This window comes from Gouania willdenowi, chromosome 8 (assembly GCF_900634775.1).
Source record: "Gouania willdenowi chromosome 8, fGouWil2.1, whole genome shotgun sequence".
NCBI classification, from domain to species: Eukaryota; Metazoa; Chordata; class Actinopteri; order Blenniiformes; family Gobiesocidae; genus Gouania; species Gouania willdenowi.
Genome location: NC_041051.1, coordinates 29,345,589 through 29,371,917, shown reverse-complemented (window position 1 = coordinate 29,371,917; position 26,329 = coordinate 29,345,589). Strand labels below are relative to the sequence as shown.

Sequence of the window (26,329 nt, the reverse complement as noted above, 5' to 3'; positions counted from 1 at the left end):
TTAAAGGTTAATTGTAATCTCTTGGTTTTGCGCTACCTTGCAATTTGCGTCGGTGGAAGCGTGGCGAGCCCAGCAGGTTGTTTTTAAACGAGTTCAGTCTGGTTCTCCAGTGGCCAGAGCTGGAGGCGGCCATTCCCCCACTGCCACCAGGACTGGGAGGCGGAGTCAGTGAGGCCCCGCCCGTTCCATCTGCTCTGGAGGAAGAGGATGAAGAAGAAGAGGAGGGAGGGGTTGTGGAAGAAGCGTGTTGGATTTGATGCACGGGCGTGCCCAGCGGGGTGGGAAGCGGCGAGCCCTGCGGCGTGACCTGCGACACAGGCGGCGGGGTGGCAGAGTTAGGCGACGAGTGGGCGTTTTTGGACTTGAAGACAGATGGAGATGGGAAGTTGAAGAAACGTGGGGTGGGGGACAGGATGGGAGACGGGGAGGGGGAAGGGGAGCGCGGTGTCTGCAGGGGGAGGGACTTCATGGAGTGAAGCTGGGGCCGCTCGGTGGGGCCTTTGGATGGAAGAGTTTGGGTTTTTGGGTCGGGCGTGGGACGGGCCTGCCGAGGGGTCGTGGCAGCTCCAGCTTTGGGGTCTTTGGAGGAGGAGGTGATCTCTGATTGGGTGAAAGTGAAGACCGGGGTCTGATGGACAGACAGAGAGATGGGAAGAAGAAACGAAAAGGGGAGGATGGATAAATGAGCGACGAAGCAATGGTCATGTGACATGATTCATGGACATCAACTGGAAAATAGATTTCACAATCCTCAATGGAGCATGTACTACGAAGCTGGATTTCCTCTTATCGCGCTAACTTCTAGGATTTATTCCACGTGTCCTGTACTACGACGCTGGCTAACGTCTTATGGGGCTAACTCACCATGGTAACAGGCTGAACAGCTAACCTGGTCGGGAGTAGGTTTTGTTCTGGCTAGGATATGAGTAAGTCCCGCCACCTGACCAATCAGTTCTCTTGGAAAACGGCCTGTCCAATAAAAGGTGGATAATTCTGTGATCACGTCGCTGTGTGGATCTGTTGTGACGCTGACAGGTGAGAGAATATTTAGACATCGATTCAATCCTTTAATTTAACCGATGACAGATTTGTATCTAATGAAATGACCAACATTAGTCGGCTAATAAAACCTGCGTGCATCGGGCGCTTTCAGACCGATAAATTAATTAATTAATTAATGTATCCTGTGGCGACGCAGAGAACCTGAGTCCTGTAAGATAATACAGGCTGTATAAAATATAAAATCCACCTCATGATGTATGAACGCAGCATCAGAACCACAGACCAGATCTGTGGCTTAATAAAGTGAAACTGATCAGTGTGTCTGTTTATTCTCACATTAATTAATATTGTATAATGTAACTAATTGAAGTATTAACGGTCATTAATTCCTGCATTCCTTCCTCTCTAATAATGGCTTTGATTTATATAGCGCTTTTTTAGAGGACACAGGTGCATACATAAACCATTATTCATTCACACCAGTCACTCACATCAGTCATACCAGTGGCGGTAAGCTACAATGTAGCCACAGCTGCCCTGGGGCATACTGACAGAAGCGTAGCTGCCATTTCGCATCTACGGCCCCTCTAACCACCACCAATTCATACCCGTTCATACAAGGCAATGTGGGTAAAGTGCCTTGCCCAAGGACACAACAATGACAAAGCGGGATTCGAACCTCCAACCCACTCTACCACTGAGCCACAGCCGCCCCTCTACATAATTCCTCTGTGTTTGTGATTGGTCTGATGCTGTAATCTCCATCTCTGTCACTGGAGCGCGCACATCATCAGGCTGAAAATACCTGCATTAATGAACGTGTTGATATCTTGCTTCATAGTACAGCTCCTCTGTGATGGAGAGTGTTTGGTTAGATGAAGCTAACGGAGAGATATCCAGCTTCGTAGTAAAGTTCCTAATGTGTTACTTCCTTTTCTATGTTGGTCAGGAAACAAAGACTTTTCCATGGAACGAGGATGTGTCTGACATTATCACAGAGGCACGACTAGAAATAAATGGCAGCACCGGCAAACATTACTGGAGAAAAATGTCAGAGCACAGGAAATTTGATCCTGTGTTTTTGATGACAAACAATGATAAGAATGAAGCGAAGCTGCCAACAACACAAACAGATTGCTTTGACAACATGAAATCTGTGCTAAACGTTAAAGGTAAGAGCACAGCAGTCAGACATGAACACACATTGATGATCTTTTGATAAAACTTTTCAAATAAAAGTTCACTTCAAGTGTAAAGTTCTTACCCTTGGACTGCTGAGAGGACTGGAGGACAAACCAGTGGATGCACCACTGACTGAACGAGACCTGCTGAGGATAACATAAACCAGTTATTCACAACTGGTCTGACTTCAGAACCCAAGATCTTTCCTTTAATAATTACCAAAAGTGTCACCCCACTTTGGCCAATCAGACAACTGTTTCTAGGACTCGAATTACGCAGATTTAGTTGTTTACACTCAAAAACCAAGTAAAAAACATTGGAATTTTAAAAACAAAACACTAAAATGTTCCTATCATGTAGAGTAGTTAAATGGGTTTTCCCTTTCAAAATAAAAGCACATTTTTATTTGTGACAGGCAAATGAACAGGACCCTTTGTAATGGGGTCTGCGACCCACTTTTGGGCCTCGCGCCATGAGTTGAAGACCATACACAAACCATTATAAAACCATAATTCAGTCTTTACTAGCGCTAACGACACATTGTTCTGGTGTAATGGTCTCATACCTCTGACTGTGTGAGTTCGTGTCCAAGGCCCTGCGAGGTGGGGTGGGAGACCCCTGATCAGTGACACTCAGGACCTCTAAGCTCTTCCTCTCTGGACGACAGCGACCATGACGCGTTAGCATGGGCGAGTCCACGCGCTTCCTGGGTGGATCTTTGTTTACACAACAAGAGATAATGATATCTGATCACACACGTGCATTAAATATGATTACGTTTTAGCAGTTATTAAATCTGCTCTTACTGGAGTTCAAAAATGTCATTTATTTACAAAAGAGATGGACAATTGTTATCACAGTAGGCTCACAAAAATGTGATTGTCCGATCCAAGGGGCGCATTATGTCTGCATTTAGAATACAGATCAATCTGAGCATTAACACAAAAAAGAACGAAGGGTTTAGTTTGGTTTTTGCTGCTGTTTTGTATATTTTCCTGTCATTATAGTATATTTTTGTTGTTTCGTGTTTTTTAGGAGTCATTTTGTGTTTCATTTTTGCCACTTTGTATGTTATTGTGTGTTTATGTTATTGTTTAATGTGTTTTGCTGCCGTTTTGTGTTTATATAGTTATTTTGTGAGTTTCCCGAGTTGTTTTGCGTGTTTTTTTTTGCCGTTTTGTGTTTTATAAATAATTTCTGTCTATTTCTGTTGTTGTTTTGTGTGTTTGGAGTCATTTTGTCTTTTTTGTTATAAATATGTGTATTTTGTTGTAAATATATGTTCTTTTTTTTTGTCATTTTGTGTATTTTTCTGTCACTTTGATTATTTCTATTGTCCTTTTTGTATGTTTTTGTAGTCATTTGTAACAGTATTTTATGTAATTGTGTGTATTTTTCCATCATTTAGTTTTTTTGTGTTGTTTTGTGTGTTCTTAGAGTCATCTACTGTCTTTTTGGAGTCATTTGTGTAGTTGTTTTGTCCTTTTGTATGTTTTTGGAGTCATTTTCTGTATTTTCTTTAATTTTGTGTATTTGTTTTTGGGGGCACGAAAAACCAGATTGTGGGCCGCATGTGGCTCGCAGGCTGCAGGTTTCCCCCATATCATTTCTACAGCATACAATATGTCACTTACTTTCCATTGTCACCTACAGTGTAACCTGTGTGGTACATTTTCTCACCAGCGTCGTTCCTTGGGGGCAGATTCTCGTCCTCACAGCTGGGGTATCGCTCCTTCCTGTCCAACAGGAGGTAGTAGATCATCTTCTCTTGATTCTCCCTTTAGAAGAAAATCAGCAGCGTAAAGACTCGTGTGAGAGGATAAATACTATTTCTGTAGTAATGTGAGTATAATAATATGCAGTTAGAGGTCATTTCCCCCCTAATATCACTGGATAATGGGCTTAAGACCACTTGTGAGGGGTAGAGCAGCCATTTTAAATGTGAGGGTGTTCTAAAGGTGGGGCAACCGTCGACTCCCAATTTAGTTTATTAAATCAATTTACTAAAACCATGTTAAAGCTGTTATTAAGTTAGTGATACTCAACACGTGGCTCTTTATGTCTTCATTTTAATTATTATTCCCCCAGAAAACTTTTAAAGGGGAAAAATTTTTAACCCCTTTTTACATATTTCCTTTGGCCATTTTGTAACTTCCTTTGTCCCATTTTTGCCTCTTTTTTAAATTTATTTTTAAATTTTTCAGCTTTTTTTTAGATTTTACCTTCCTTTTGCCTATAAATATAATTTTTTCCTAATTTTTGCAAGTTCTTTTCGACACCAATTTTTGTGGATTCTTTAACCATTTTTTGTCACTTTTCATCCAAATAAGCTGCCTTTTGCCCACAAAATAACACTTCTGCCTCTTATTGCTCCACATCTTTCCCCTTTTCACTATTGTTTTCACATTTTACTCATTTAAGCTTCCTTTTGCATTACGGTCCCACCTGTTTCCTCTTTTTTGTCAATTTCTTTTGCCACGTTTTTGGCCCATTTTAGTCATTTTTCACACTTTCTTGTCACGTTTTTGGCCCATTTTAGTCATTTTTCACACTTTCTTGTCACGTTTTTGGCCCATTTTAGTCATTTTTCACACTTTCATGCCATGTTTTTGGCCCATTTTAGTCATTTTTCATACTTTCTTGTCACATTTTTGACTGGCTGTGATTAGCTTGATCACCATTCAATTAATCTAACTGGACTAATACATTTTCAACAATGAATTCCTCTGTAAAAAGTGAAGGGGATGAATTTTTGTTTTTATGAAAGTGCGGGCGTCGCATCCCCCTCGGGTGAGATGTGCTTGCCACTTGTACTTGTTGTTGTGATAATGAAAAACTTGTTCATCCTCCAGGTGGTTGTCTTGTTGTGAAGTGTAAAAACTTGATTTACTCACTCCTCACTTGTAAGGTCCTGTGTGAGTTTGACCCGATCTCTGAAGCAGCCTAACGAGTACATGCTTTCCAGGACGTCTGGATCCAGCTCTGTGAGAGACACGATCCTCTTCACGCACACACGGCGAGGCGGAGGCTGCTCGGGGCAAGGCTCGTTACGACCGCTCCTGTCAAAAAGAGGAGGTGTTCAATGCAATATAGCAGTGGTTCTCAAACTTTTTGCTCAGAATACTGTGAAAAAACCACTATAGAGCATCATGATGGAATGAACGAGCGACAGCACACATTGTAAAGAATCTCATTTTGTAAATAAGTGAATGAAACAGTATTTTGTGCCTCCTGAATAAATTCATTTCTTTAGTTTTTATCATTTCCAGACATCTCCTGCCTGATGTGTGACCATGACTGACCTTTTTATTGGATGAAAATAATATACAACTCTTTATACCCCCACCCATTGGGGGCGTTAGTTTTTAGCTAATAATAAGTGCCGAGCTGCTAGCTGTACCTTGTTATAATGTGGGTGTATTGATTAAAAGGGAAACCACAGATATAAAGAGAAAAGGAAATAATGTCAGAACACTTACTGGTACCAAGCATGTTTCTGTATTACTTCCAGCTGTAACGGGAAAAAAAAGACAGGATATGAATTAAATTACAGAATAAATCAAGTTATATATATATATATAAAATCAAACCACTTTTTTGCCATATAACTGTAACTATAAATCTGTAAATATAATTGGCCACCCACCATTACATGCTAAGAACAATGACAGTAAGCCATTTAAATGTGTTTAAATATGATTAGAAAATATGGTTTTAACGGTTTAAAAAAACCTCAAAATAGCAGTAGATGCTCTTGGATGATGACACGGGTAAATTAGCATTTTAATTACTGTACATAGTTGTAGAAAATGCAATTATCATGTTTTTCTCAGCCCCAAAGTAAACTAATTCAGCCCCAAATTAGTGAACGGTTTCAAAAGATGACAAAATAAAGACTTTTAGGTTTTAACTTATTCTTAAAATAGCTAATTAGTGCTTAGTCATGCTAGCTAAGTTTTCATTTCAAATGACTGGTGGTGCGGAGACTATAAAGTAACTTTAGATTTTTAAACATCTTGTGAATGAGATTAAAAAATGATTAACTTCATGTATGCTAGCACACTTCACTAGACATGGAGGTGCTAGCTTCTTCACACTAGCATATTTAGCTGTGTCACTGTATAGCAACAAGCTAGCACATCTTTAGCAGCCTCACACTGCTACTTCAGGCTACCTGGTTAACAACAAAAAATAAAATGTCTCCCAGCAGCTGCACCTATAACGCCCCCCGGACATGATACAAGTTTAAAAAGATGAAAAAATAAGTACTTTTAAGTTTTAAGTTAGCCTAAAAAAGACAATTAGCGCACTAGCTGCTGTCATGCATATTGTTAATTGCTAAGTTTTCATTGGAGTTTGTTTCATATGACTGGTGGTGCGGAAACCATAAGCTTTTAGATTTTTAGATATCTTGTGAATGCTTCTAAAATGATCAACTTCATGTATGCTAGCACACTTCACTGAGCATGAAGGTCCTAGCTTAGTTAAAGTTGAAAAAGATGAACAATTAAACACTTTGGTTTTAAGTTAGCCTAAAAAAAGATCATTAGCGCTAGTTGTGGTCAAGCTAGATATTGTTAATTGCTAAGTTTTCATAGGAGTTTGTTTCATATGACCAGAGGTGCGTAAACTACAATATTTACTAAGGTAATGTGTGCATTACTACGATATGGTGTGCATTACTATGGTAATGTGTGCTCTAGTATTTGGTCTTTATTTGGTTAAAGGTTACTTAACCATGTACGTTTCCTTCTTTGGTGTTTGTTCTTTTATTTGAAATATTTCTTGAGTGGCTGTAACACAAGCAATTTCTCTCTGGGATAGTAAAGTATTTCTGATTCTGAATATACCATGTATGCTAGCACACTTCACTACACATAGAGATGCTAGCTGCTTCACACTAGCATATTTAGCTGTGTCACTGTATAGTAGGGGTGTCACACTCGTTTTAGTTCAGGGGCAAAATACACAGTAGTTTGATCTCAAGAGGGCCACAGATTTGATGCTGGAAAACGAGTAATTTCAACATTATTGTGTCGTAGTTTGCACTTGTACGTATACAGGAAATACTGAATATTTAAGAAACCGACAATATCTAAGCAATACGTGATAGATATCAGGCCCAACAGGATCTTCACTTTAAATGTCCTAGATTTTGTGACCAATTTCTATTTAATTGTGGAAAATTGAAGGATTTTGTCAGAATTTTTAGTTTTTTCAACTGTTTAACATTAAAAATGACTATAATCATGCAATAATAGCACTTGGAAAACTGTGAGCACCTGCATATACACAATGAGTCATGTTTTCTCTGTCATTTTTACTTTATCCTGCAGGCCAAAGTGAATGCTCCAAAGGGCCAAACATGAGTTTATAGAAACAAGCTAGCAGAACTTTAGCAGCCTGACACTGCTACTTCAGGTTCCCTGGTCCACAACAAAAAGGAAAATATCTCCCAACAGCTGCACCTATAACGCCCCTCAGACATGATACACTGCATTAGGGCTGTACAGTAATCTATGGCAGGAGTATCAGCAGCAGCAGCAGCAGCTTTTGCTTGTATAGAGCGATGGCGTTCCTGCTGTGAGCTGGAACATCTGCTGAGAGGGAAACATTCAGCAGCTGCATGTCGTGACGACGGTGCAATTAGTTTGACTTGTTTGAAAATGACTGCAGAGAGAGAAATGTCTTCAGTGATTTCTGACGGATAAAAAGTGATGAGTCATGGAGTTGTGTATTTCCAAATAGCGAGGGTCTGATGTGATGGGTGGGCGGCACACAGGCTGAAGTAGAGAGAGAGAGATAGAGAGCGTCTGACCTGGTTTCAGGCTTCATTAATCAGCAGCTCATCAGACCAACACCCGGCTTTGATTAAATCTGGCCTGCTGTAGGTCGATCACTAACTGTTGTCTTTTTAGTTTCTCCTTCATGCAAACTACATTAACGCAGCGCTCCCAATCTCTTTACCTCCTCAGTGTCATTTAATTTCCAGCACCACAGGAAACCTTTAACAGCTTCAATTTATTGCCCTTGTGTAGAGGAACGTCTATTCAGCCTTAATTCTATTACACTGCTGGGCACCTTTTTTTCCTTATAATGTATTAGCTTTTGAATGTGCTTTGTGTATTTACACTTTATATGCACAGGATGAAGATAGTGACAGATAGTGGACTGTAAGTTGTGTATGTTGCTTTCTATTCCATCCCGTATTCAGGGTTCCTAACTTCCTACACCTTCAGTCAAATTAAATTCAAGACTTTTTAATGCCATTTGAAATTAAATTTAAGACCGACTTCACAGTGAACACAAAAATAAGCCACATCAATTACATGGGGTTAGTGTCAATTTTTTTCCAGTGTCTAGTGCAGATGTGAAACTGGCGGACCCAGAGTAAACACACAAAATGACAGTAAAATACACACACACAAAAAAAAAACTACTATAATCAAAATCACTCAAAACACACAAGATGACAACAAAAATAGCCAGAAATCTATTAAAAAATTTTAAATACATTTTTTAAATATTTTTTTTTTAAAATGTATTTAAATTACTCCAAAGTTACTACAAGCATGACGCGCATCTGCACAGAGTCCCACTGCAAACACGTCACTTTTTTGTAGTTGGTTCCGCTGTCATGATATGTTGCTGTAAAATTTATATATATTTTAAAAAGTTAATGTTACCATTTATTTTGAAAAGTGAACCTAATCACAATCATGAAATCATACTTATGTGTTAAAATGTAACACTTTTGAAATATTGATTGAAGACATTTTAATGACAATTAAGTCCTTATTTTTAGATTTATGAATTTAAAGCCTTTTAAGACTTTTTAAGGATCCGCAGGAACCCCGGTATTGTCCTTAAAGTCTACCTATGCTCGTCATGTTTTAAATTTTGCCTGTGTTTTACTTATTTTGACCAATTTTAAACCTGAAACTCTAATCCAGTGATTCTCAACCGGTGGGTCGGGACCCAAAAGTGAGTCGCGGACAGCTGGTCAAAAATAAATAAATACCAAATGGCTCTTATGTTGGACTTGTCTTATTTTGAAAGAAACTTTTCCATGCTGTGAAATGCATGTTGCAAAGGTAAATATGCAGATTTATGTTTTTGAAAGGGTGAGAGATATGTGTTTTTAACAGGTAATGAAAAAATAAATTTGGTTGGTTGAATTCTAAAAAAAAAAAAGAAAGTGGGTTGTGATTTAATGACCATGGCAAAATGTGGGTCCCAGGGTGAGACCAGTTCAGAACCCCTGCTCTAATCCATGGCGAGTAAAAAAAACAAACTATATATATATATATATATATACATTTTTATTTGATTTTTAAAATTTTATTTAAAAAATCTAAAATTATACTGTCTATTTTGCACCTTAAGTCATTATTATTCTTTATCAAATGAAAACACCACACACAATCTCAAACAAATATATTTCATAGTTTCTCAAATATAAATCTGGTTAAAATTAAATGCAGTATACAAATATCTGAGCTGACGCTTATTGTTATTTTGTGCGCTGATACTGGCCACTCTGTATTTGTAACACAGTAACCTATAACATACATTATTAAAAAAAAACCCAACAACAACTAATTTTAGAGGAAAAAAAGTCTTTGGGGTCGCCAGAAATTTGTGATATAAAAATGGGGTCATGACAACTGGTAACCAGTGAAATAGGGCATTCTGAAAGTAGATTCTGAAATAGATTTAAATTTAGAACGGGCCTTTCATCTTGGTCATTTATTCAGACTTGTCAGAGATGCAGGGGGACCTCTGCCAAAGCTTACACAGGAATAGTGCGCTGATTCTGGGTAAGGTCAGTGGGACAGCCTGGGGTCGGACCTCCAGAGATCCAGGGGGACCTCTGCCAAACCTTACACAGGAATGGTGCACTGATCCTGGGTAAGGACAGTGGGTCAGCCCAGTACTTAACGGATCGCGGAGGTTTGCGCTACCTGAGTGCTCGTTTATTCGCAGGAAACACAAGGTTTTGTGTTGAACACTGCACTTTTGACAAAAGCTAACCCTAACCCTCACCACAAAACAATACATCTAAGGTAAAGTAACACCTATAGTTTGTTGATGGTGCTTCTTTTCTCCTATTCTCCGTTCAGCCTAGCAATCATCCTCGTCTTACCGTCAGTCTCTTGTCGGGGTTGACCTCGATCATTCCTTTGAGCAGCGACTGACAGTCAGGTGGTATAAAATGAGGCATATGAAAGACTCCACTCTTGACTTTTTCCAGAAGCTGCCGCAGGTTGTCGTGGTCGAATGGCAGGGCACCCTGGGGAAAGAAAGGTCAAAGGCAGAAAAAGACAGAAATGAGAAGTGATATTTTGACATTTGGTCGACTGGAACCCAGTTTCCTATTTCTGTAAAACCTTGACTTCTGGCCAAATACTTCATCCATTGCTGCCGATACAAGCACTCAGTTACTCAGTAGAAGTGAACCCTCTTGGCCCTGAAATCCTCTGATAGCAAAGCAAACTGAACAGATGGTGTTTCTCAATGAGAAGGATGTGCATTAGGAGATAATGCTACAATGTGACGGTCTTTCTAAAGTAGCCCTTTTCTCAGGGGGCTTATCAAGAATGTATCAGGTGAGCCCTTAGGGGTAGGCTTACATCTTAAAGTGATACGCAACCAAACTAATCAATGCACTTTCGATGATCGCTCTAAAGCTGAATAATACAACTTTTTTACTAATTCCTGGCAGAAACGTAATAAACGTCATTTATAACAACTTTTAGCCAGGCGCTAATCAACCTTTGGAAGCAACTTAGGGTTCAGTGTCTTGCCCAAGGACATTTCAGCACAAAGACAGATGTGAACCCCCAACCAGAAGGCGTCCCCTCAACCCCCCGGTCGCCCAGTCAGAAAGATGGGCAAAGCTCCCGTACGGTGGCACAGGGTGCAACGTTTATCTTACTGAACCATGGCCCTGAATGAGGTAGGTGCAATCCTGAGCGCAATGGTACCTTGTCTCTCTCCTTCCAGAACACAACTCCTGACCACAACTTGAATAATTTACACAACACGCCCTCTAGGTGTGGTGTGAACTCAAAATAGGGGCCATAGAGCCCTGACCAACAGTCAGAAACAAAACCCAGACACAAACCCGAGACAAAACCTAGAATGAAACCAAACTGATCATACTGTGAAGATAAATCAGAAACTAAATCAAAACAAGAACATTATCAAAGTAAATCATAGAAGAGAACACCACAAATGTAATCCAAGAAATATAGTTTATGACTTAATGCACCACTAAGCTGAGAACCTCACACATATAAGATAAATTGAAATAGCCACTGAAAAGACACCAAAATCAAACCCAGATCATAACAAGTACGGGAAAAAAATAAATAAATAATTACCTACAAACACCCAGGATGTGACATTCATGCTTCATCGGTTAAACACAGACATGAAAAACCAGCTGGAATTGATATAAGAATACAATTTTGTTGCACAGATTGCAAACATGGGTTGGAATAAATGGAAAAGCAATTTAATGGTTTAAGTTCTACTTGGAGGAGCAAAGTTATTTTGGAAGCATTGGAATCTAACAGATTACCAATGTCCTGTGGGGTTCCTCAGGGCTCTGTTCTTGGACCCCTTCTATTTAGCCTATGTATGCTTCCTTTAGGACAAATTTTACAGAACTGTAAGGTTGATTATCAGAGCTACGCAGAAGACAAACCTATAGGTATCACTGGACCCAGATGACTATGGTCCCATTGGGGTGTTGTGTGACTGCTTAGAAAAAGTAAACTGCTGGATGAGTGAAAACTTCCTTCAACTAAACCATGACAAGATGGAGGTGATTGTCTTTGGTAACAAGGAAAAGAGGACTGCTGTCAGCAAGTATCTGAGTCTGGATCTTTAAAAGCTAAAGACCAAGTCAAAAACCTTGGTGTTCTGATTGACTCAGATCTGACATTCAGCATCAGATCAAATCTATCACAAAAACATCTTCTATCACCAAAAGAACATCTGAATAGATTATACAGTTCTGCTGCTGGTGTATAAATCTGTGAATGGGTTTGGTCCAGAATCCATCAGTGAGATGTTAGTCAGGTATGAACTCAGCAGGTCTCTCAGATCTATGGACACAGGTCAGATAGTGGAGCCCAGAGCTCAAATTTGCCTTTCCCTGAAATAAAAGAGCAAAACAAAAACAAAACAAAAAAGTTCTTGTTACCACTAGAAGAGCAAAGAGGATGACTCCACAGCTCCAAACATCAGCCCTGCGACCGTCGTACTTCTCCCCCTGAAACACCAAGACAGGCTGACGTTAGACAAACACAACAATCATAAACAAAAGCTGGAAAGAAGCAACTCACCCTAATGACTTCTGGGCAAGCATAATGAGGAGATCTGAGAAAGAAATAACAGAACAGATGCAAAGAACAACAAGACGGGTTTTACGCTCATTACAATGTAGCCAGAGTCATTAAAAGCTAGTTGTATAATCAAACATATAAACTTTGAGCAAAAAAATGCCTGCTTAAAACTCAAATATCCCATAGACCACTTGTTTCAAACTCAAGGCCCGGGGGCCAAATCCGGCCCGCGGGAGAAAGTTAAATAGACGGAAAAAACATAAATCATTGTCCAAATTACCAAATTATTCAGTTGTAAATAAATCAGCTCAGATATATCAGATGTCTACATACAGTACACAAAATCAATGCAACTCCACAATGTTTGGAAGATTGCAAAAATCCCATGCTTTTTTCACATGACTGCAGTCATTTTAAATTTCAAATTGAGTTTGTATCACTGTAATATCTGCAAATTAAATAAAAATTGGTCACAAAATCAATAAATTCAAAAGAGAAAATCCTGCAGGGACTGATACCTTACATACTTTACTGTATGTATGATTTATACATCATGTAAAGTACAAACTTAGAGACATTAATGTTGAAATTGCTCATTTTCCTTTCTAAAATCTGTGGCCCACTTAAGATCAAACTACTTTGTATTTGGCCCCTGAACAAAAATGAGTTTGACACTCCTGCCCTAAAAGCCATGATGAAGAGATACCACATTACCGTACCTAACTGTGGTGATGATTCACTTCTTTGTTTATAATCTTTTTAATCCATTCTCTCAAGCTTATTTATACTTTTTTTTTTTAAACACTGCAATCAGTCAAAGACAGCCCGAATAGTAAATTCTATTTAAATGAAGACCTTCTATTACTGAACTCACCCACAGCTGGTTTCCAGTAGACTGTCTCCCACTTGTAGTGAGGCCATACCAAAGTCTGCTATCCTGATGTTATTCTTCTCATCCAGGAGAAGATTCTCTGGTTTCAGATCTCTGTGGCTAAAAACACACACCGACATGTACAGAAATACAATCAAAGAACAGGGATTTCTGGGTGAAAATACTAAAATGCCTCAATCAAAATGTTGGTAATATTACAATGAAGTGGTACAGTTAGCTTAAATATGAGTTTGTTAACTTTGCTTCAGTGTAATTTTAATGTTCTACTAGCAAATGATTTAAAAGTACTAAACAAATTCACCACATAACACTAGAATAGATTTACACCATAGGGTCTCCTCTGAAGTACTGGTTGCTATCTGTAATGCCATCTATAAGGGGGAATAAAAGGGGGGAGCTTTTTAGGGTCCATCCATAAAGTCAATAAAATGGTGGTCCATTGTTCTATGAATCTGTGATAATCACATTTATTTTTTTATCTGAATAATATCCACTGTTATACAAGGAGTTTATTATTATTTGCACCAAAGTGTATATGGTCATCTTAAATCCTTAAATCTATCCTTGTTTTATTCAAAAATAAACCAAAAATGGTGGAAAAGGTGGTGAAATTGGATTTTAAAAACCACAGAAATTGGTTAAAAGTAGAAAGGTAGAGTGGCCAAAAACGGACAGAAAAAATGGATAAAAGGGGTTCAAACTTAAAGCATCAAGATTGGAACAATTAGTTTAAACTGGCAAAGAGGTAAATAATGGGTCAACATATGTGACACTATTTTGAAAAGTGATGGAAAGGGTTTATAAGTGCTGAAATTAGGCATTATAAGGCATTGAAATTTGATTGAGAAATGGCAGGAATGGGAGAAATGTAGCAAAAATGCATTAAAAGGAGCAAAAATATGGCAAGAAAAAGTTATGAAAATAGGTTAAAATATGTTTGGTGTGGCGGCAAAACATGGGTCAAATTATGTAAAAATGTGCAAAAATAGGCTCAAATTGTTAAAAAAATAATATTCTTAGTTTCTGGCGACCCTTTTCCAGTGTCCTGCGAACGCAAATAGGGGTTGAGAACCCCTGGTTTATGCTACTACACAACTAATCCTACTGTTAACGTGTTTCTAAGAAAAGCTGTCCCCTTTGAAGATATGTCAAAGAGAGTAAAAAAACAGAACAAGGGTAATAACTCCGAAAAAAATATTTGCGCACTTCTCATTTTCGAACTCCATCGAGGTATTGATACTCTGAAGCAACACACCAAATTTGGTTATCATATCTTAAACAGTTTCTGAGAAAAGCTGTCCACTTTAACTCGGACGGACGGATGCACGGACAGACGGAGCTCAAACCTATATCCCCCTTCCACACTTTGTGGCAGGGGATAATAAAATAATAAAAATAGTGTAAATTTAGGACATATTTGTGGATCATTTCTCACCATATGGAATGGTTATGGCAGAAGTCCAAGGCAGAGATGATTTGCCTGAAGAACTTCCTTGCTTCTTTTGGGGTTAACCTGCCTTTCTTCACCAGGTAGTCGAATAACTCTCCACCAGACACGTGCTCCAAAACCAGATACCTGAGATATGGTTGGAAAAACCAAACAATAAGAAACATAATGTATGGATTAGCAATTATACATTTACAGCAAATAATAGGGATGTAACGATTAATCGTAAGGCAGTTAAAAATCGATTCATAGGTATCACGGTTGATATCGATTTTCTGAAAATTGAATCGCAGTACTTTTTTAACCAGCAGAGGGTTAGGGCTATCCACAAGTGTAGGCGGCGGGCGGAGTCTGCTAATACTTTCTTTCTGGCCGCCTTCTACTCTTAAATATGTTGATAAATGATTCATTACCCCTTTAGCACCGAAAGAATATCTGTAATATTACTTAAATATCTGTAAAAGTCACGTTTTTCTATTAGCTCTGTCTGCTAGCATAGCATCTCTTCTTCACTGCAAGATATCTGCATGCCAACCGACCACTGGGTTACCAGCGCCCTCTGCTGGTACAAACAAATATGACGTAAATCAGTGCAATCACGGTTTTTTTTTTTTTTTAAAGTCCAATTGTTAAGGCACAAAATACATTTTCAGTTGTACTTTTAAAAAGAAAAATAACTATTATGCAGTTTTGCATTGTTTATTATTGAACCAGAATTTAAATTAATAGGCTTCATTTTCATTTGTATTATTCCTTTATTTATTTCATTCAAGATTTATTTTTAGTTAAATTGCATTGTTTTGAATTGTTTATCAAGGAATTCTTTTGACAATGAAAAATAAAAGGAAAATAGTACAGCATTTTCTAGTTTTTTTCCCAAAAAAAAAAAATTGTCTACAGTCCTATTTTGTAAAATAAATCGTGAGAGAATCGTATCGTGAACCCAGTATCGTGAATCGAATCGTATCGGGAGTTGAGTGAATCGTTACATCCCTAGCAAATAATGTACCCAGTTCCAAAAGATTAATTTCAGCTCAGAGGGAAAGTTCAGGACACAGCAAGAAGAGTTATTATTGTAGGAAAGTGAAGAGTACAAATACTTACAGGTATTTGTTATTTTCATAGACATCATGCAGCTTCAGGACATGAGGGTGCTCTATTAGTTTAAGAATAGCTATTTCTCTCTCCACCTGCATCAACAGAGGGAGGTGGAGACGTGGGGAGAGGTTAAAGGAGACGGAGAGAGAGAGAATAGCTGGTTAGAAATGACAGAGCTGGAAATGTCAGACGGTAGAAAAAGGTAGAAAAGAAGAAAAGGACAAATAAGTTCAGCACTTAAACAGACACACGGACAAATATTAGCGCACTCATTTCTTTAGTCACTTCATTACTTTAGAAGACAGAAGTTGTGATAGTTAGTATGAAGAAGAAAAGAATGATTGTGTCAATTCATCTATTGTATTACGTAGGAATGTCCCGTATGGTGGTAGCTTCACAGTAGGAAAGCACTGGGTTAGACACCTGTGGTTTAAATACATATGTGCTATAGACTTTGGTCAACGTTTGCTGAATGTCATAACATACACTGCGTCTCTTAGAAACAACTGTCCAATCAATAAGGCCCATGATTTAATCAATCATTCTTCGTACATGACTAAAAATCACTTTCTATACATTATATTTTACATATATGACCAAGTACTATTTGTGGTGATGCAGAAATACCAGTTAGTGAGCTAATGTTGGCATACTTTCATATATAATTTACCCACCAATTGTACTCAAATTGCCCATTTTTTGGCCATTCTTGACTGCTGTCTGCCAACACCCGCTCATCAAAAAAAAAAAAAAAATGTACGTGTGTGTATGTGTATATGTATATGTATATATATATATTATAAATATAATTATTATAAATGGTAAAATGGTAAATGGACTTGATTTTATATAGCGCTTTATCACCACACTGTAACAGTCTCAAAGCGCTTTACATATCAGCTCATTCACCCATTCACTCTCACATTCACACACCAATAGGACAGGACTGCCATGCAAGGCACTAGTCGACCACTGAGAGCAACTTAGGGTTCAGTGTCTTGCCCAAGGACACTTCGACACATAGTCAGGTACTGGGATCGACCCCCCAACCTCTCGATCAGAAGACGACCCACTACCACCTGAGCCACGGTCGTAATATATATTGTTTTAGTGCAGACAACATTTATTGTCTGGCACATGTACAGTAATTCCTCAGAAATAACTGTTAAACACAGCAATGCTGTTTGCAGTGATTAGCATTAGCATTAGCATTAGCATTAGCATTAGCATAAATAAAAGGTAATGGGCAACTTTCTTTGCTTTGTGACAGACCTAGAGCAGCGGTTCTCCATCATTGTGTTGGGAACCAAAAGAGAAACTTTTATTTTGAAAAGGTATATATTCAGCAATAGTTAGCAATAATATCTGGAAAGTTATTTCAGAGCAAAGCGTTTAACAGTATTTAAGACATTTTATAAACATCATATCGTAGTTTTAGGCTTCAGATGTTCTCGTGATTTCCGGAAATTATGGAATTAACTTCGTCACCTAACCTCTCCTTTAAGTTTTGGTAGAATTTTGAATATTTTTACAATATTTTCTCCAGGAAACAGCTTGATAAATATGTAGCAACAGTTTAGAAAACATAAACAAATAGACTTTTTAGGCCAGGCTACCAGACTCAAAACGCCACTCACTTTGTTCTTCTTCTTGTTCTGTTATTCGTGGATGAATCGGGCTGAATTTTGGTAGGTATAATCTATGGATGTGTACGCATAGACGCTCAGAGCCCGATTTTTGATTTGGGGCCCCAAAAGAAAACAAAAAACTAAGATTCTTAACATTTAACTTTATTCACACCTATTAAGCATTTTTGCATCATTTTGGGATGTTTATTATGTTATTCATTACATCAAATAAGGGAAAGGCGATAGAACATAAAAAAGCAGAAATGAGAAAACCCTGAAACTGGAATTTTGGTCAAATTTAATAGAGGAAATATGAGGCGCTGCCTGTAAACTCTACAGAAATAAGACTTAAAGGTAAAGTCAGTTGTCCACTAAAGCAGGAGGGACTTCATCTCTGGCTGCTTGTTTCTCAGCTTTCATCAGAGCTCTTTAATTAGCCGAGTGAAATCATCTCCATTGTTTGTAACAGACATGCAGTGCCCACACACTCAACAGCTCCAGGTTACTTACACACACACACACACACACACACACACACACACACACACTGATGGCTTTTTCCATCGCAGACATAGAGACTTCATTTCTGCGGCTGTTTATACAGAGCTCAGTGCAGCTACTGTAGGACTGAATGAAAAGGAATGCACAGATTATAGATTATAGATTACCAATAAAAATTAGTATTTGTAATTTCTCATTCAGATTATCTCATCTGATTCTTGCTCGTGGCAAAAGACACAATGAAACAAAATGGAAGATTCATGAATGTCCCAGAATGTCCAAGCATATCCCATCAGAAATGATTTAGAATGATATTTTTCTTGTAAAGCATGAGGTGATATTTCTATCATTGTGAAATCCTGGGGTCACTTGTATTTGCTAAATACGCTGTTATCAAGGTGGTAGCTACATAAATGTGATTGTTTCTTTATTCTGAGGACCACATTATCAACATTCATGTCATTATTTAGAATAATTAATGACCAATCCGAGCATTCACTCATCGTTTTGTATGCATTTGTTGTTATTTTGTATTATGTGAGTCCTTTTGTGCATTTTTGTTGCTGTTTTGCGCACGTTTGGAGTCATTTGGTCGATTGCAGTTTTTATACTTTTGTATTTTTATATTATTTGTAGTTGTTTTGTACATTTTTGATCACTTGGTGTATTTATGTTGTTTTGTGCATTTTTGTTTTTATGTATTTCAATAATTATTTTGTATATTTCCCAGTCATTTGTATATTTGCATATATATATACAGTATATATACAGTGGTGTGAAAAAGTGTTTGCCCTTTTCCTGATTTCTTACTTTTTTGCACGTTTTCCACACTTGAATGTTTCAGATCACCAAACGAATTTAAACATTAGTTAAAGATAACACAAGTAAACACAAAATGCAATTTTTAAATGAAGGGTTTTATTAATGAGGAGGAAAAATATCCTACCTGACAAAGTGAAGTAGACCAAAAGATCCTCAAAAGCTATAAACATCATGCTGAGATCCACAGACATTCAGCAACATATGAGAAAAAACATTTGAAATCTATGAGTCTGGAAAAGGATATAAAGCCATTTCTAAAGCTTTGGGACTCCAGTGCAACACAGTGAGAGCCATTACCCACAAATGGCCAAAACACGTAATAGTGGTGAACTTTCCCAGGAGGCCGGCCGACCAAAATTACCCCAAGAACACAGCGACGACTCATCCAAGAGGTGACAAAAGACTCCACAACAACATCTAAAGAACTGCAGGCATCATTTGCCTCAGTTAAGGTCAGTGTTTATGACTCCACCATCAGAAATACACTGGGCAAAATGGCCTCCATGGCAGAGTTCCAAGATGAAAAGCACTTATAAGCAAAAACAACATTAAACCTTCTCTTATTTATGCCAGAAAACATCTTGATGATCCCCAAGACTTTTGAAAAAATAATCTGTGGACTGACGAGACAAAAGTTGAACTTTTTGAACGGTCTGTGTCCCATTACATCTGGTGTAAAAGTAACACCGTATTTCAGAAAAAGAACATCATACCAACAGTAAAATATGGCAGTGGCAGTGTGATGGTCTGGGGATGTTTTGCTGCTTCAGGACCTGGAAGACTTGCTGTGATAAAAAGAAGCATGAATTCTGTTGTCTACCAAAACATCCTGAAGGAGAATGTCCGGCCATCTGTTCGTGACCTCAAGCTGAAGCCAACTTGGGTTCTACAGCAGGACAATGATCCAAAACACACCAGCAAGTCCACCTCTGAATGGCTGAAGAAAAACTAAGTAAAGACTTTGGAGTGGCCTAGTCAAAGTCCTGACCTCAGTCCTATTGAGATGCTGTAACATGACCTTAAAAAGGCGGTTCATGCTCGAAAACCTCCAATGTGGCTAAATTACAACAATTCTGCAAAGATGAGCGGGCCAAAATTCCTCCACAGCGTTATAAAACACTCATTGCAACTTACTGCAAATGCTTGATTGCAGTAGTTGCTGCTCAGGGTGGCCCAACCAGTTTTCAGCTTTAGGGGGCAAACACTTATTCACACAGGGCCATGTAGCTTTGGAGATTTTTCCTCCTCATTAATAAAACCCTTCATTTAAAAACTGCACTTTGTGTTTACTTGTGTTATCTTTGACTAATGTTTAGATTTGTTTGATGATCTGAAACATTTAAGTGTGGAAAACTGGAACAAAAAAAAAATAAATCAGGAAGGGGGCAAACACTTTTTCACACCCCTGTATATACAGTATATAATATTTATTTAGTAGATTTGAGTTTTTTGTCGTTATCTTGTCTGCGTATTTTTGTTATTCATTTTGTAGATTTTACCGTCATTTTTGTCGCTGTTTTGTTTCATTTCTGGTAATTTGGTGATTTTTTGTTGTTTTGTGTGTGTTTTGTGTATTTTTGTAGTAGTCTTGGTTATCTTAGTAGACACTTATGTTCTATAATCATTTTGTATCTTTCCCAGTAATTTGTATATTTACATATATATATATATAATATTTATGTTATTATTTAGTAGATTTTAGTCAATTTTTTTTGTCGACTTATTTGTTTTTGGAGTATTTTTCTTATTTTGTAGATTTTTTGGTCATTATCATCTAGTTCATTTTTGTGTATTTTTTTAGTAGTCTATTTATTTTTGTAATTGCTTTGTATGTTTTTCAGTCAATTGGCGTATTTTTGTTGTGTTGTGTATTGTTAGAGTCATTTTGTGTATGTTTACTTTGAAGATGTGCACACGCTAAGCCTCGTACATTTAAATGGATAAATTAATTAATTCTTCGACGTCAAAAAAGCATATGAAGCCTCAGCATTATTAGTAGAAGAGTCTGTGGTTGCGATACACGAAGCAATGCAGTTTGTCGCGTTAACACAGGACAACGTACACACTGCGGGTGATATTAAGACAGTTAAATGATGATGATGATGATGATGATGATGATGATGAACTCCAGGAGCCGTACCTTCATCAGCACTGACTCCGACAGCTTCTCGCGGTTCACGATCTTGATGGCCACCTTCTGTCCCGTGATGCAGTGGACCCCCAGCTTCACCAGGCCTGCAGACAGGAGCAAACACAGGGAGGGATGGATGCAGCGTTTGAAGAACCATGACGGAGACAGGAAGGATGGAGGGACGCTCGCATGAATAATTTAAAGTCCGACTCATTCAGAGGGTTAGCTGGAGAGCCTGGACTCTCCTTTAAAGATGAATATGGGCAAGAGATCAAGTGGTTTTGTCTTGGAAAATAGAGCAAATTTAGCCTTATTGTTCCCTAGTTTAGACACTTTACCCTATTAGCGACTGTTCCTAAATCAAATAAATTAGTTTGAGTTTTCTGGAACTAAACTAGTGCTAATAATTAATATTCTCTGTTATCTTTTTATTTTATTTTTTTTTTTTAAATGAGAGCAAAATTGTCCTATAGGCTAAATCAGAAGCTCTGACTGTGTCACACTTCTATTCTTGGACAAAAGGATTTAGTCACAAACATATACAATTCATACTTAATAATTCAAGTTTTTTCTGTCATTTTGAACAAAATCGAACTCATTTTACTTCATGAAAATAAATGCGGAGCAGATTATTTTAAGTGAGCAGCAGATTTTAGACAGAAAAATTAGTAATTTTAATCATTATTGTGCTGTAGTTTGCACTTCCACGTATAAATAAATGATAAACACATACGTCACTGATAATATCAAAACAAAAAGTGACAATTATAAGTCCCAGAATCTTCACTTTCAATTTTAGTGGATTTTGTGACCCAGTTTTATATAATATTGTGAAATTTTGTGGAATAATTTGAAGAAAAGTGCAGGATTTTGGAAAAATTTAAAATTCTTTTAACAATTTTGGGTTAAAAATGACTGCTATCATGTGATATAAGATACTGTATACTTGTGAGCCCTGCAAATATAGTGGAGTTACATTGAATTTGTGTATTAATTTAATTGAATTTGTGTATTAACTTGGAGATATCTCCAACTGAATTAGTTGGTAATTTAACAATGATTCATGGTTTCTCTGACTTGTTGGCTTGCTGCCGCAGGGCAAATTAGATGCTCTAAAGGGCCGGATTTGGACCCCAGGCCTTGAGTTTGACACGTGATCTAACACATTGATGCTGCAGGCCAGACTAGGATTACAATGGGCTGAATATGAACAGCGAGCCTTAAATTGTACACAGGAATGAATTGAACAGGACTTCTAATCTATCTATCTATCTATCTATCTATCTATCTATCTATCTATCTATCTATCTATCTATCTATCTATCTAACTATCTATAGTATCTATCTATCTATCTATCTATAGTATCTATCTATCTATCTATCTATAGTATCTATCTATAGTATCTATCTATCTATCTATAGTATCTATCTATCTATCTATCTATCTATAGTATCTATCTATCTATAGTATCTATCTATAGTATCTATCTATCTATCTATCTATCTATCTATCTATCTATCTATAGTATCTATCTATCTATCTATCTATAGTATCTATCTATCTATCTATAGTATCTATCTATCTATAGTATCTATCTATAGTATCTATCTATCTATCTATCTATCTATCTATAGTATCTATCTATCTATAGTATCTATCTATAGTATCTATCTATCTATCTATCTATCTATCTATCTATCTATCTATCTATCTATCTATCGTATCTATCTATAGTATCTATCTATAGGATCTATCTATCTATCTATAGTATCTATCTATCTATCTATCTATCTATCTATCTATCTATAGTATACATCTATCTATCTATAGTATCTATCTATCTATCCATAGTATCTATCTATCTATCTATAGTATACATCTATCTATCTATAGTATCTATCTATAGTATCTATCTATAGTATCTATCTATCTATCTATCTATCTATCTATCTATCTATCTATCTATCTATCTATCTATCTATCTATCTATCTATCTATCTATCTATCTATCTATAGTATACATCTATCTATCTATAGTATATATCTATCTATATATCTATAGTATCTATCTATCTATCTATAGTATACATCTATCTATGTATAGTATCTATCTATAGTATCTATCTATCTATAGTATCTATCTATCTATCTATCTATCTATCTATCTATCTATCTATCTATCTATCTATCTATCTATCTATAGTATCTATCTATAGTATCTATCTATCTATAGTATCTATCTATCTATAGTATCTATCTATAGTATCTATCTATAGTATCTATCTATCTATAGTATCTATCTATAGTATCTATCTATAGTATCTACAGTATCTATCTATACTATCTATCTATCTATCTATAATATCTATCTATCTATAGTATCTATCTATCTATCTATAGTATACATCTATCTATCTATAGTATATATCTATCTATCTATCTATCTATAGTATCTATCTATCTATCTATCTATAGTATCTATCTATCTATCTATAGTATACATCTATCTATCTATAGTATATATCTATCTATATATCTATAGTATCTATCTATCTATCTATCTATCTATAGTATACATCTATCTATGTATAGTATCTATCTATAGTATCTATCTATCTATAGTATCTATCTATCTATCTATCTATCTATAGTATCTATCTATAGTATCTATCTATCTATAGTATCTATCTATAGTATATATCTATCTATAGTATCTATCTATCTATCTATCTATCTATAGTATCTATCTATAGTATCTATCTATCTATAGTATCTATCTATAGTATCTATCTATAGTATCTATCTCTCTATCACTAGTATATATCTATCTATCTATAGTATCTATATATAGTATCTATCTATAGTATCTATCTCTCTATCACTAGTATATATCTATCTATCTATAGTATCTATCTATAGTATCTATCTCTCTATCACTAGTATATATCTATCTATCTATAGTATCTATCTATAGTATCTATCTCTCTATCACTAGTATATATCTATCTATAGTATCTATATATAGTATCTATCTATAGTATCTATCTATAGTATCTATATATAGTATCTATCTCTCTATCACTAGTATATATCTATCTATCTATGTATAGTATCTATCTATCTATAGTATCTATCTATAGTATCTATCTATCTATAGTATCTATCTATAGTATCTATCTATCTATAGTATCTATCTATAGTATCTATCTATCTATAGTATCTATCTATAGTATCTATCTCTCTATCACTAGTATATATCTATCTATCTATGTATAGTATCTATCATTAACCAAAGATGTAGGTTTCCTTGCGGCCCATATTCAATGCAAGGACAGACCAGATAAGGCCCTTGGACCTTGACTTTAGAAGTTGACCTAAGTAGAAGTTTTAAAGTAGCTGGTATTTTATGCGATACTATAAAGTTGAAAAATAATTACTTTCACTATCCGTACATTAATTATTCAATTAATTCATTATTTTTTATTTATTGTTTATTTGTGGTTTAAGATCGTGTAGTGGAATCCTTCAGTGACAAACAAAGTGCTGTCAAAATTATGTTATCTTAAAATTTTATCTCTGTTTCCTGTGTAAATTTTATTTAAATCCATGTTGGACCGGATCAGGTGACGCTACGGACTGGATTTGGCCAGCGGGCCTCGTGTTTTACTGTATAAGTCTGAAAGGCTCCTACCTGTCTGCCCCTTCCTTTGCTAATAATGTTAAATCTACGGAAGCCGGTTAGGGCCAATTTTGATGGAGAAGTTTATAATTTGATAAAATTATGATCTTTTACATATTATTGTTCCTATATAAAAAATAAATTAAAAAAATACTTTCACTATCGGTACAGTAATTATTGAATTAATTCATTAATTTTAATTTTATTATTGCAAAGTTCAAAAGACAGTAAACAGACATCCCTCAGTGACAAAAGGATGTTATTGTTCTCTAGTTTGGTAATCTGGTTTATTTCCTGTGTAATTTTAACTTCCATGTTGGACCGGATCAGGTGATGCAACGGACCGGATTTGGCCCGCGAGCCTCGTGTTTTATTGGTTGGAAGGCTCCTACCTGTCTGCCCTTTCCCCAGGGTCTTCTCCAGTCGGTAGGGACCCACATACTGGTTGGACTGGCCCCCGGTCAGCTCTTTGCTGCTCATGCTTCCCTAACGGTGCGTCCAGAGTCCCGCTTTAAGGCCGACCAGGTCTGACCATCCCTGGGGGGAGTGTGAGCAGGAACCGGGTCCCTCTGTGGAGGCCTCCGGGTGTCCCAGTGAGGGGCTTTAACTCGTCAAAGTCCTGCTGCTGCTGAGGAAGAGGAGGAAGAGGAGGAGATGCTCTCTCCTCTGATGGGACAGCAGCAGCAGCAGAAGAAGAAGAAGAGACAGCAGAAAAAGAAGTAGTAGAAGAAGAAGAAGTGCAGTTTAATGGGCAGAGGATTGATCCAAGTGTCAAATATCCACAGTCGACTCCATCGTGGATCAATAGCAGGAACCCCCAAAGCTGAGGTCCATCCTCCCCAGGTCTCCTGTGTCCAGTCCGGGCCTGTTCGGCTGTACTTCGGCCTGCTTGGGTCAGGGTCCAGCAGATGTGGTGATGAAGATGATGATGATGGTATCACAACAGCATGAAGGAGGAGAATGGCTTTTCCAATATCCTGTGCTGTGCCCCTCCCGGCCCTGCATCAGAAGGATGAATGAGGGAGGCTGCTGCACTCACAGGAAGAAGAGGATGATGATGATGAGTGATGAAGAGTCCGTTCCTACAAACAAACATCGAGCATCTTCATCCGCCTCCATCCGCGAGTCTCCGCCCTCACACCGGCCGCTGTTCTCGCTGCTACCGCAGCCTCTCCGGGCTAAAGATGGTCCGCTGTCACCGCTGAAGGAGCGTCACTGCCGGGATGTCCTCCCCCTCCTCCGCCTCCTCCTCCTCGTGCCCAGCCTCCGTCTGCTCATCGGACAGCATCATCATCCTCATCATCATCCGGGTACTGCTGCTGCTCGAGCCCCACCCATACTGCCCCCCACCCCCCCACACCTCCCTCCTCCACCCCCCCCCGTGCGCGCCTTACTACCATGCTGCTGCATGCTGTGCACATACAGAGGGACTACTTTTTGTAGAAAGGCCCTGTTTAAAATTTTAATTAAAAAAATTAATCTATTTCAAAAAACCATGTCGGATGTACGGAAGCGGATCAGGGCCAATTTTGATAGGGCAATTAATTTGGGGGCAAATCTATGGAGGTAGATGTCTTTATTATTCAAATTT

The 26,329-nt window shown here is 37.5% G+C and overlaps 1 protein-coding gene across 4 annotated transcripts in view; it reads right to left on the bottom strand.

Moving 5' to 3' along the window:
• The window catches only part of brsk1b (BR serine/threonine kinase 1b), a 32,984-nt gene extending 6,989 nt beyond the window's left edge, over positions 1 to 25,995 (bottom strand). The window contains exons 1-14 of one of the 4 annotated variants that reach the window (XM_028455331.1): positions 25,131 to 25,995; positions 21,068 to 21,162; positions 15,983 to 16,068; positions 14,867 to 15,007; positions 13,414 to 13,530; positions 12,540 to 12,573; positions 12,398 to 12,466; positions 10,331 to 10,477; positions 5,664 to 5,695; positions 5,079 to 5,243; positions 3,865 to 3,962; positions 2,750 to 2,900; positions 2,267 to 2,330; positions 37 to 628 (exon numbers count right to left, since the gene is read on the bottom strand). In XM_028455331.1, coding sequence (XP_028311132.1) covers positions 37 to 628; positions 2,267 to 2,330; positions 2,750 to 2,900; positions 3,865 to 3,962; positions 5,079 to 5,243; positions 5,664 to 5,695; positions 10,331 to 10,477; positions 12,398 to 12,466; positions 12,540 to 12,573; positions 13,414 to 13,530; positions 14,867 to 15,007; positions 15,983 to 16,068; positions 21,068 to 21,162; positions 25,131 to 25,218 — 1,879 coding nt within the window. In that variant the 5' untranslated portion in view covers positions 25,219 to 25,995. The remainder of the gene's footprint in view (positions 1 to 36; positions 629 to 2,266; positions 2,331 to 2,749; positions 2,901 to 3,864; positions 3,963 to 5,078; positions 5,244 to 5,663; positions 5,696 to 10,330; positions 10,478 to 12,397; positions 12,467 to 12,539; positions 12,574 to 13,413; positions 13,531 to 14,866; positions 15,008 to 15,982; positions 16,069 to 21,067; positions 21,163 to 25,130) is intronic. The other 3 variants (XM_028455334.1, XM_028455332.1, XM_028455335.1) reach the window with 3 other exon arrangements.
• Positions 25,996 to 26,329: the final 334 nt, after the last annotated feature.